General features: G+C 42.4%; 1 protein-coding gene across 2 annotated transcripts in view; it reads left to right on the forward strand.

Annotated features, from left to right (window-relative positions):
• The window catches only part of tafa5a (TAFA chemokine like family member 5a), a 150027-nt gene that overhangs the window by 123773 nt on the left and 13219 nt on the right, over positions 1-13035 (forward strand). For both annotated transcript variants that reach the window (XM_079335009.1, XM_079335010.1), the window contains exon 3: positions 8864-8991. In XM_079335009.1, the coding sequence (XP_079191135.1) occupies positions 8864-8991 (128 nt within the window). The remainder of the gene's footprint in view (positions 1-8863; positions 8992-13035) is intronic.

Consider the following 13035-nt stretch of genomic DNA (forward strand, 5'->3'; position numbering starts at 1 on the left):
GGTGGCTAATTACAAAGCACAGGGATTTATTTCTTTGCATTGGGTTTTTCTCTCGCATTCCACTGAGGCTCCTTTTAATTCCTGCAAGGCTCGATGCAGGTTTACGGGGTGTCTGCCTACCACGGCAGGTCAGACAGTACAGTTAATTATCCAGATTGGAGATCCACAGTAAAAGGAGACATGGGAGGGGATTTCCACGATGAAAGCAAATCTCAAAGTCTTAATGACACTCTGTTGGGCTTTTTCAAGCGGTCTTTTGTTTGACTTTGTTGCCTGACGTGTCAGCAAAGAGATTATTCAGTCTGTGTGTGTGTGTGTGTGTGTGTGTGTGTGTGTGTGTTTGTGTGTGTGTGTGTCTCTAAGGGTGTGTTTTAAAAAAATAAATACGAAGGAAATTGTGGCTGTGGATTAGTGTGCATGTGTGTGGTAGCTCTCCTTTCTCTCTCTTAGCTGTCATCTTTATTCCCCACCAACTTTCATATGGAATGCAGTGCGGAAAGACTTTTAATTGCTAGATAACTTAAAAAAAAATACAAAAAAAATGGACAGGCTGAGATTTTTTGTGTGTGTGCATGCACCATTGCACTTGCGTTCTGCACGCTGCAGGGAAATTTGCACACTTACAGTAAGAATGAACTGCATAGGGAGAGCATTCTGGCTGATTCATAGTGCTCCTTTTTGTGAAATGAAGACACAGTGAATTTGCTTAAAAGGCCATTCGATTCGCCATTACTGAGCCTGAGGAGACCCGCGCCGCATGCTGATGCATTCGAGAGGCAAAGGTGGGCAGACGTGGCAGCGAATTGGCAAAGAGCAGGATGAAAATACATACAGATGCTTCTGTGTGCGAGCGTTTGTGCGCGTGTGCGCGTGTGTGTGTGTGTGTGTGTGTGTGTGTGTGCGCGTGTGTGTAGAGAGCTCTACTTTGCGTAAAGCTTAATGTAGTGAATTAGGAATTATGCTGATCTGCCTCTGTTTGACAGCCCACCTTCATGCAGAGTGTTGTGTGCCACTATACTATAAATACTGTGAGTGTGTGTCATAACAAACCCCTCAAGATCATGCAGAAATAAACACATCTTTGCTCAAATAAATTCATACATTGACCAAAAAAAAAAAAAAAAAAAAAAAACTTTCTGTGCACATAATCAGTATTTTTGGAACAGCGTTTGCATGTGCACACGTGTTTTCACACAGTTTGATGTTGAAAAAGTTGCCTTTTCTAGAACTGCATGTGCAGTCCAGCCATATCTCTGCAGCCCTTGACACTGTGCTGATTGCGCCACTTGCCCGGTCCATATCTGATCTGTACAGGTTGTAATTATCCAAACACATCGCCTTATCATGTCACCATCTTTTGAAGGGTGCTGCACCACATTTATTACACCCAAATCGGCTCCGTCTCCAGGCCTACTTTCTGTCTTTCTTACTGTCTTCCTCTTGCTTGTTCCCTCGCACACAAACACATAAGCCCATCTTTCTCCTGCCATCTCAGGCTTGGCATGGCATTAGACAGAATTTATTAGGCCAAGATGCTGGCTGTTGACATGAGTATGATCTACCATTTGGTGGGAAGATAAGTGTCCCATGGAGGATGTAATAATGTTCTCTCCCCCTCTAGTCCTTATCTCCTGCTGATGAAACCACGACTGATACCTTCCCTTATACATTGCATCAAAACTGGGCTTTGTGTGTGTGTGTGTGTGTGTGTGTGTGTGTGTGTGTGTGTGTGTGTGTGTGTGTGTGTGTGTGTGTGTGTGTGTGTGTGTGTGTGTGTGTGTGTGTGTGTGTGTGTGTGTGTGTGTGTGTGTGTGTGTGTGTGTGTGTGTGTGTGTGTGTGTGTGTGTGTGTGTGTGTGTGTGTGTGTGTGCTTACTTGTATCCAGTCCTGCCTGTGCTTACTTGTGTGTTTATGCTTGGCTTATTGCCTGTGTGGGTGTGTGTGTGTGTGTGGACATGTTTAAGGGATGTTTTCATTTCATATCGCCCCTTGAATCTTATAAGTTTCAACATAAGCCACTGCCCTCACGCCAGCACAGCCACGTTATGGTCCAACGGTAACAGATAGCAACATTATCAGATGCTGCTGGGAGATGAGTTAAGTTGCTGACACGAAACTAAATGTGACAGATAAGGAGTGTGTATGAACTTGTCTTTATGCTTTTGGAATGATAAATAACAAGTCATTGGACTGGTTGCTTGTCTGCAGAAAATTTCACAGCACGTCGCACTCTTTGTGGTTCTTAAAATTTGGGGAGTCAAAATCACAGTCTGGCAGATTAATCAGCCGGCTGATAATATCAGAGGACATTAGTAGATCTATTGACTTCCAGCACTAGCTAATTTTATCACAGGTTTACGCCTATATCACCAGATTTATTCACCAGTCCAATAGCCTTTAACTTGACTTTTGTTAAATAACGCAGTTTTCTTTCTGGCCGTACCAGCAGAGTGACATATGGGTTACAGAAAGCACTATCACTCTCAAGAAGGTGTCAGACATGGATGCAAACACCTGTTCTGTTACTTTCCACTTGACTGGCCATCTTTCTTTAGTATACTGTATGTTTTCCACACGTGCCCAAGAACTGCATTTGAGGGATTGACGTAATAAAAGTGTCTATGTTTCTCTACAGATCGGAAATAAACCTCGGAAAGATGTTGGCAAATATATCGGTATCTGATATATTTTCACCGCAATATCAGTGTTGGTGTCGGCCCCAAAAACGTGAAGTCAAAAGCGATTGTATGTTTAGCTTCGCTATCTGCTGAGGCTAATAAATTATTCTCACATTATTGGGATTCTCAATTCTTGAGTTGGTTTTTGGGTTTTTTAGTGTTTCAAACTTCCTCATGAGTAAAAAAAATATCTAAACGCCACTATGAGGAAATAGGTTTAAACAGGTCTTCACACCTTTACTCGTCTCTAAAGCTGAAACTCATTTAATGGCAGGGTCTGTAGCATTCTGTCTGTGCTCCGTCTTCACCCATGCCCTCCCCTATGAACACCCTAAAAGGCCACGCTCCTAACTTACGTGCTCTAGCGCCATTGGTCCAGAAGCAGATTTCAGCTCATATGCGGGGGAGACAGGGAGCCATGATTGGTTCATAAAACTGGAACCGAGTGCAGACATTGCACTTTTTGACATGTTTACAACTGTTACGGATGGCGGATTTTCTTTGTTTCTTTTTCAGAGCACATGAATTATTCATTTCTGTCAGTACTTAACGACAATTTAAGCCAAAATCCTAAAAAGTGGATCTGGAGGAAATTACCAACCCTGCCTTTACAGTTTAAAATATGACTGTTGGAGAATTGCTGAGCATACATACTGATAACAAAGACATGCTGAAAAGTAGTTTGAGAAGTGTCATCTGATTTTGGATAGTTTTTTTTTCCACTGTGAAACTGGGTCAGTCCGAATTCTTTGTAACTGCTGGGAGTCTTAGCTAGCTACAGTTGGCATCATCCTCAAGTGGGCTGGTGGTCGCTATGGGCAGGTTTGAGCACAGCTCTGCCGAAACAAAAAGCACCAAATCAAAACTTGAGAAAAGACAGGGAGAAAGTAAGCCAGATAGAAAAAACAAAAACAAATAATAAATCAGATAGGGTTTTCAACCTACAGTCTGCTCCGAAATTCACCCTCTGTCCACCTCCTCGTCGCCTCATGTTCGGGCACTAACTCACAGAGCTTTTAGGCCTGAAGCCCAACCCCCTGTAGAGAGACAGTTCGCTCATTTCAGTTCTCCAGAGCAATGCCTCGTCTAGGTCCATGACTTTGAAGGTGTCCTCTCAAAGTATTTCAAACAAGTTGACAATTCTGTTTTTATCAAATATAAGGGTAAAGAGCAGGGAAGCTGGAATGGAGTGTAAATCAGTAAGCCTGTGGCAGCGGCTATATCACTTTCAGCTGACGTGACGAAAACAAAAATGTTCACCTACAGGGTAAAATCCAGGGTAACTTTGCTTGTTGAGCAAATAATTGTTAGCATGGAGAATCATTCTCACAGCATGATGTAAAGCCCGGATTACATTCACAAGTTCTCTCATCAATCACTCTTGTCAGGTTTGGTAGTGTTTCCCAATGCATGTGGTCATTTGTGGAGTAAACATCACTCCAGCCCGGAAACATTTATTAGCAGTGAATGTGGTGCAGAGCCGACATTTACTATTACAGCACACAAGAAGTTCCATGATTTATAATGAGTGACGAATAAATCAGGGTAGACCTGATAACTTATGAGTCACTATAGAGTTTCATGAATGACTCTTATGTCAGGGCTATATAGAATAATGATGAGTTACTTAGCATGAGCCTGGAAGGAAAAACATTACCTGAATGGAAATATGTTGTGTTTGGGTGGCTGCGGCTCAGCAGTAGAATTGATCATCTCTCAAATGGACGGTGGGTGGTTTGAACCCAAACACCTGATGACGCATGTCAATGTGTCTTTGGGCGAAACACTTAACACTGGCTTCATCCGCAGCGGGTCAATCCTGCCATCAGTTTGTGATTGTGTTGTCAATGCAGTGTAAGAAGAAGTATAGTCAGAAGACTAGTAAAGTGCTAAACAAGCACGAGTCCATTTGCCATTGTTGTCAACATAAGAGTTACATCTCTAAATGTGAAATTAGTTAACAAACAGTTGACAACTCAGGCCGGATTTCACCTCTTTGCCGTTTGTTTTTTGTTTTTAACATTTAGAGAGAAGCACTTGAACACACATTCAACATCATTAACTACCATTGTACTAATAATTTTGTACCTGACGTCTTAACCTGCTGAGGGTCGCCACACATTATGTCAATTTAGAAGCAAAACAAAACTTGTTAGTTAAATGTTTCCGTGACCTTGCTGAAAACATTTGTTAGATAAATTCACAGTTGTACAAAAAATAAGTAAAAGAATGCTGAATGCTATTTTTTTTCCCTATTTGCCCGAGGTAATGGTTTGCTTCAAATGTGTCCTCTAATTCCTTATTTGAAATGATTTTTCCATTTTTTTCATGGTATTCTGTTTACCCTGTCCCCTAAACTACTGAAACTGATTGGATTTACTTTTGGAAATACTTTCTCTCCCACAATCTCTCTCATTAAAACACCAGAGGTTTAGCATTACTGAATATCCAAAAAAAACTGAAGGCTAACACTTAGCTCTCTGGGCAAACGGTATAGATCTGTAACAGCACCATGTGCTCATACATGCTCAGTAAAGCTGTGTAGCCGTATAAAAATAAAAATAAATCTACTCCGATGCTTGACGGTTTGAGACTTTTTGTGTTTAAAATGGAATCATCACAGACTTCTTACACTGGGCTGTGAAGAGAAAACACTCAAGTAAAACAACAGGAATGTTGTTATGCATCAAGTCTTGAGGCAAACTACAGTAGTGCCATGTAATTCCATCTCAAGTAGCATGTCAACAAAGTACAGTCGACTGTATAATGCTTTACATTTGTGGCAACTTCAAGCTCGCTGTTGATCCTTCTGACACCGTGTTCATGGTATTTTCATGATTCAGCCATGTAGCGCTACAGAAGGTATACATATTTCATGGATTGATTGAAATATAGATAGTGTTTACGGGAAGGAGATTAGCATTGTGCATGTGCACAGGGCTCTCTGATGATCTATGCTCATGGTTATGACAGCTACTGAAGGTGCCCTTAGAGCAAATTTATAGATCTAAAACCGAACACAATTCCCTTATGTTTTATAAGAGAGCATGGACGCATTGGTATGCCATGCGAAGAAAATGATGTATGCACGGCCTATAATTCATTCTGGGATCCATAGCTACCCATTAGAAAATGCTATTTCCCATTCATAACTGTATATGAATATCAGCATAAAAATGTCTTCCTTCATCTTGAACCTTATTCTGTAATGGTCCCAAATGTTATCGAGATACAGTATGTATTCTTTACATTGTCTTCATCCGCTTTATCTTAGTTCCTCATTTTCTGTTTCTGGGCTTCTGATTTACATTTTTTACTCGGACGTGTTCTGCTTAATTGTACCTTTGTATCTTGAGCCAACCTGAGACACAGGGCTGCAATTAGACCCCTTATCTTCAGAGGGGTTTCTTATTAAACCAAAAAAAAGCACCTCATTACACCATGTACATGGTAATTAACTTCATGAGCCTAAACTCCACTGTCTTATATTTCCTTACCCAGCAGTAGAACATTCAGAAACCTTGCTGATTTTATGCCGAGCTTAATATTACGTTTATAACGAAATCTCCAAAGGGCACCTTTAACGTCTTGAAAGTGACTCGTTTGTTTGTATTTTGAGTTGTGGCCTCATTCTGTTTGTGTTATTGAATGCAGTCTCGAGTTAATGTTTTATTACCCCCCCCCCCTTCAAGAGCAACAGGTTTAATGCACCTGTGAGCCTGGGACTTTGTCTTTCAACTGCTTATTTAGGAGTCATTCTGCCTCCTTGATTCTCCTTTAAAAACAGATATCTGCTGACAAAATGTTGAGTTTTTCTTTTACGGCTTTCTCTGCATGTGTTATTATCGATAGTTTGGGAAGATTATTAGACGTTACGATGCTCTTGAGCAGTGACAATCAGTGAAACCAACCAGCCCAGAGGTAGTTTATTTGAAGTGTTAAACTACAAATGTGTGCACATATTATCCTTACACCTTTCTTTATACTCATGTATGTACTTCTATAATCTTTTTTCTTTTTTTTCTTTTACCAAATTCCTTTTCCCAATGGCTCCTAGAGTTCAAATATCAAATAAGTAAACAGCCACCCATTTTAAGGCCTTTTGTCCCTTTTTTCTATAATGTGGTGCTGCTGAAAGTTTTGACAAATAAAAGGAAATTCTGAAATTGAGCTCCCAGAGCATGTTTTATTAAATATGTTCCAGATCGAAAAATGAGTACAAGTTGAAAAAAAAAAATAGAGATAAACTTAAGCATCTTTCCTAAAAAGAGAATAATGCTCATATGCGTTCTAGGAGGTTAAAGTACAGCGGCAGATTCACTGCCTCTTAGAGTCTCCTGCACGATGATCTGGATTAAGTGAGTGACAGGAGGGTCGGGGAGCACTCTGCTGCCTCTAGACATGAAAATAACTGTCCCACGAAAATAGTATTCCTATTACATATCAATCGATCGATCGATCATTATTTGATTTGCACCAATTCAGCACACAAGTGTTATCTTGAGACGCTTTACAAAAAGAGCACCTTACTATTGTTTTTTACTTCTCCACATTCCCGCTGTCCTCACTTCCGTGCCGTTGAGGTGGAGTTCGGAGCAGTCCGTGCATGAACGAGGACGACGGTGCTTTCAAAGACTTCAAGACATTCGGACGTGTTCACACCGCTCCATGGGCCTGCACAGCTCTCGTTAGCGAACAACAGCGGCCTCTCTCGTACAGCGCGGCATGTCGGCATACATGGGCTGCCTTACAAACGACAATGTTGATTGATATTCTCATTTTGTTCACAGTAAAATACTCTTTCTAGCCTAAAAGCACTGTTGTATATTTCAACATCTTTTGCTGTACACAAGTTTTGTTTGAAAAATAATCACAGCCAGTCTGGTATCGACGCCTGAGCCAAATTAAGGCAGGGTAATTTCACAGACTGCATTGACTAGACGCCTGGGCTGCTAATTGAAGTTTGATGTCATATCTGATAGAGACACACTGATTTAGAGGCTAATCGTAGTTGAACGACTTGAATATTAAAAGTTATGACATGAAACTAAAAATGATTATGAAACAAACTTCCAACCTTTGAGCAAGGGAATAAATCACCTAGAAGTATTTCTTCATTGATAAAATTGATTGACATTAAAGTCCATATTACCTTAAAGGTTTGGTAAATACGAAAAAAGTTGTGAACATGCAAAGAAGAAATTCCCTTATTATGGAATTTATTGTTTCATAAACAGTAAATGTACATCCATCTATTTTCTTCCGCTTATTTGACGTCAGGTCTCAGAAGCAGCCGGCGCTGTAAGTCAGTTTTCCAGCGCCTCCGAGGCGTTCCCAGGCCAGACGGGATATATAATCCCCTTCAGCAAACTCTGGGTTCTACTCCGGGGTCTCCCCCAAATCGGGCTTGCCCAGATAACCTCCAAACAGAGACATCCTAATCAGATGCCTGGATCACCTCAGCTGGCTTCTTTCGGTGCCAATGAGCAGCGGCTCTACACACCGAGCCCCCCCCCCCCCCCCCCCCCCCCCCGAATGTCTGCGCTCATCACCCTATCTCTAAGGTTGAACCCAGAGGCCACTCTCTGGAGGAAGCTCATTTTGGTCGCTTATATCTGCTTTTTTTTTTTTTTATCTTTCAGTCCCTAACCATTTTTTTTTTTTTTTTTTTTTGCACGTATGATGTAAGCCCAATGCAGAGGGCCAACACAATCCACACTGGTTTAAATGTTGCAGCGTGAAAGAAGAGCATTCAACTTGTTAAATTGAAAAAAAAAAATTGTGTTTGATTTTATCTGACAGATCATGGCTCCATCATCATCTCTCTCTCTCTCTCTCTCTCTCTGCCATGCTGCTCTCAACTGCCTCTTTACTTCATTGCTCGTCATCCAATCTCTACTCCAATCCATCCCTCTAACTCTCTCCTTCTTTACCCCATTTATATGTATTTCAACATTCTTCTCAAATCTGCCCCTTTCTGTCATTTTCCATCATGTTGAATCTTCGCTCATATCTGTCATCCCCCATCTGTCATCCCCCCCACTCTCCTTGTTTTAATCTTGAAAATCTTTCCCTCTCCATCGTTTCTCTTCATCTGCTGATTCTGTTTGTTTGCTTTTTTTCCTCCCCTTTCCTAAATCGTCTCTCTCTCTCTCTCTCTCTTTTTTCTCCTGTGTTCTCTGCAGCTGGTATTGTTCGGAAAAAGCAGTGGTGCGAGATGGTGCCATGCTTGGAGGACGAAGGCTGTGACCTGTTAGTCAATAAATCTGGCTGGACTTGTACACAGCCCGGAGGCCGAGTCAAAACCACCACGGTGAGTTCAGGCGCTCTTTTAGCGTGCCCCCCCCCCCCCCGGTTACACAATCCACTCACAGACCAGTAGGTGTTTGATACATCGGAGTACTTACTGCACCAGTGGCACCGAGAACTACATGACTCAGAGAGCTGAAAATGAAGCATTTGCATAGAAAATCAATTTATGTGCAAATAAAAATATGCCATGCAATATCCATCAGGAACAATTAAACAGTTTTGCTTGCCAAACATCTCTGGTGAGAGACCATTTCTAACAAGAATAATCATTTTACAGAAACCATAAAAACACTCGAAAACCCCTCACCTACATTAATAGATCAGTGTGTGAAAGGTTCCGTTTTCTGCCATTCTTTTTCCTGTTTTAAAGAAGCCACGTGAAGGACGTGTCTTGTAGCGACGGCAACCATGAAAGGAGCCTTTATGACAGACAACATGATTATGGTTGCTTTGGAAACACCAGATGTTACGTGAAAAGTCTGCCACGTAAGGAAGCGGGAACTGCCACCGAAAGCTGCCGTACTTCTGCTGCTGTGGAAAAGACGTATTGGAAATGCAAGAGCTGTAAACGTGTTCCCTTCCTCAGGGCTATTTTTAGCACGTGTTGACTGTTTGGAGTCAGTTTTCATCGCGGGTGGGGTTGGGAATAGCAGAGAGAATCACTCCCATGATTCCCTGCTAGCCTCCATGCCATCTTATGTTATGGTTTGATTGTGATGCCCATTGGCGGCGGAATTCCAGACTATGCATTTCAATTATTTGCTTTTAAATTTTTCTGTATGTACTGTATTAATATTCTTGACGGTTTGTTAAAGTTTGTATTCTTCAGGTTGACTATCAGCAGCCAAAATTCGAACTGTACTTAAACGCAACTGCAGCCCAACGTGCTTTCGTTTGACCACTCGCTATACTGTAAGCTCCTTATCGAGCTCTACAGTTAACTACTGTACATGTCTGACAGAAATCTGCATTGCTCAGATATTGCAGAAACTGTCAGTAATTGTGAAAACACTAGCTGAAGGCTCGTTACACGAGGAGAGAAATTGACTGAGCGGTTTTTATTCAAATCACTTAAAAATAAAGTCAGTAGCTTTTTTTTTTTAAAAAAAAAAAGAAAGAAAAAAAAAGATAGATTGCCACTCGGTCACAATCTGTGGGACCTTCCTACATGTGAGGTGGTGAGTGTGTCTGCTTGGACACTGTCCTCTGCCTGAATTTTGATGATTTGTTTTAGTTGGGTCGACATGGGATGCGTTTCCCCGAGCCAATGACGGTGGCCCAGGTGAGTTTAGGAGTGGATCCAATTCTATTTATTGGACGTAATTCAATCCAGAGAATATGATGGATGTATAAAGCGAGCAGAAAAAAAAAAAGTTCTGTTCTCAAACGAGGGTGAAGCTTGGTTTCGGAACAAGCAGTTAGCAATGAGCACAGTAGGGGAGGCCCAGTTTGAACGTCAAGTTCACGAGCTGCACAGAGAAAATGCCACTGACTCCACCTTCTACACAAGAGTTTACTTGTAAATAAATCATCAGCAAATTAGGGTGCAATAAATTAATAATCGCCCGGCTCTCAGATTATTATTTGGCTCTCGTAGAAGTGCCAGCAGCTGCTACAATGCTGTAAAGAGCGGCATGTTCTGCTCCTCAAAAACACACACAATTCTCTTCTGGACGAAGTCAGAATGCTGAGCATGAAGATGATATCACGACTGAGAGCGGCACTTGATGTCTTTCATTCCATCAGATTTTATTCTTGGCTACTGCAGCTTTAAAAAAAAGCCCTACCAGCTATGCTACATAGATTAGCATTCTGTCACCTTTGAGCCATCTCTGCGAACAAAAAAACGTACTGCAGGCCACATACACATTAATAATGGCAGCAAACCACTTCAGTATTCACTTCACAATCCCCTGAAAGTGTTTCTGCCCCGCCTTCCTCGTCTTTAGCTCATCACCACAAACTGTATGCCGTTTGTTTACTTCCTCGTCGCTGGCAATTAGCTTGAATTAGGGACGCTCTTAATGTTAACGATGGCAGCAGATGGGGAGCCAACCATTTGTATTCGCTAAGATGCCGCCCATTCATTTAGCCGCCCGTCCTTCATGGCCCCTTCTCCGGTTCTCCAAGCCTCCTCTCCTCTCTTCACTTCACCTCCAACAAAACAAGCAAACACACCTTCCTTCCCTCTGATGTCCTCCCACGGCTTTCAACCGCCTGCCGCACGCTTTGAGAGACACGCAAACACTGTTGCTCCCCCGCTTGTACGTACAGTCCATAGCATAGCAATTAAAGAGGTCTCAGTTGAGAAACATGTTACACAACACACATGCACAACACAGCTGCCCTATCTGTGAATGTCAATGGGTGAACACTGAGGACCGGTGGGGCATCATTAATGCATCTGTCATGATTTAGTCATCAGCTGAGTAACTTGTTTATGCCTTTTTTTTTTTTTTTGCTCTAAGACAAACACACATACATATTCAAACACAAACAAACACACACACACACACACACACACACACACACACACACACAAAGCCGATGCACACAGAATCCTGAACCGAGATGATGTGTTCTATTTTATCAGTCAGCTGATGCCCCTGTGCTCTTAACGTGATGCGATTCCTGCGTGTGTTCCATCGGCTCTGACAGCAACATGAATACACCAGGTTGAGGAGACTGTGGTGACAGCCCTTACATGTTCCATCTATAATGTAATTTGTTATCCGGGCAGACAGATCACACACACACACACGCACACACACACACACACACTCAGATAGGTAGCGTAAAGCTGGATCCATTTATCATATTTGACAGATGCATTTGTGTTTTGAAAGGAGGTTTGCAAAAATCGGTGGTCACTGTCAGTTCGAAGGCTAAATACATCCAATGTTCATGTGTTTAACATGCTCTATCAGTGTCTGCATATTCATATTAATGAACATGTGTCCCTGCTTCCCTGCATGGGGTGGCCCTGTACGCTCCAGCCTAACTGTACATTTCATATCCTGCTTAGGGTGTCAGTCGATGTACCTCACATCGACTTACCGTGACAGTATGTGGGGACATGACAGGTATTTCTTTGCTTGCTTCATTGGCTACTTTAAGCCGGGTGACAGCTCGTCAAACGGCTGGACGGCTCTGCGCACTCATCTATGCCAGTCCGTGTGCGCGTTTAAGAAGCTTTCACTGTCAGGGCTTCTTATAACTGGGCAACAGGCTGACTCGGGTCATTGTTTGAAGATTCCTCTTAAAATACTCAGTTTCAGTGATGGATGAAGTGGCCTCGTTTGACTGCTTCCTCGGAAGTTAGGGAAGATTTAGGGACGTTGCTTTTTTCCAACCACGCATGTGACATGGAAAAAAAGAAATCAAAATCGTCAAAAAGCGTTAAAAGTTGAAGGCCGATTCTATGAATCAAATGTTCCATAAAGGGTCTTGTTATCTGAAGGCCCAAGGGAGAATCATGCGCAAAAACAAAACAAACAATTTACTCCTCAGCCTGCCTCTGGTTCACTTTGAATAAATGGCCCCTTCCCTGCGGCTTTCCAAGGTTAAACCCAAAACTGCAGCTGACCCAATATTGCCTTAGGACTACTGTTGGCTGTGCACAGTCCAGTGAGCATGTCCGACCTGTCTGTCAGGTGTTTGTGCGAAAACATCAATGCAGACAAACAGACATGTCCCGTGGGGCATTTGACTAAGCCAAGACAATCTGACTCAACCCCAAAGCCCCATAAAGGGCTACTTTGGACAAATGTCAGGAGGCGCTTTGTGTGTTTTGTTCCAATGTTTGAGAGTTCGTGTTTTCTCTGTCGAACAGAGGGGGACTGTTGTTCAGCACGACACCGCTGACCTCCTCTACCTTTAGTTGGAAGCACTGCTAGGTTTGTGTTGCAAAGGCTGGATGCAACGTTTACCGCGTGCTCCCTCAAACCTACAGAGCCGCAACACCAACAACCCCGTCTCAGCTGCCACCATTTGATGTGCTTCCCTGTAAAAATCACTTCCCCGCATGCACTTCCTTGAGCTCTGC

Source organism: Symphodus melops (assembly GCF_947650265.1).
Source record: "Symphodus melops genome assembly, chromosome: 22".
NCBI lineage: Eukaryota > Metazoa > Chordata > Actinopteri > Labriformes > Labridae > Symphodus > Symphodus melops.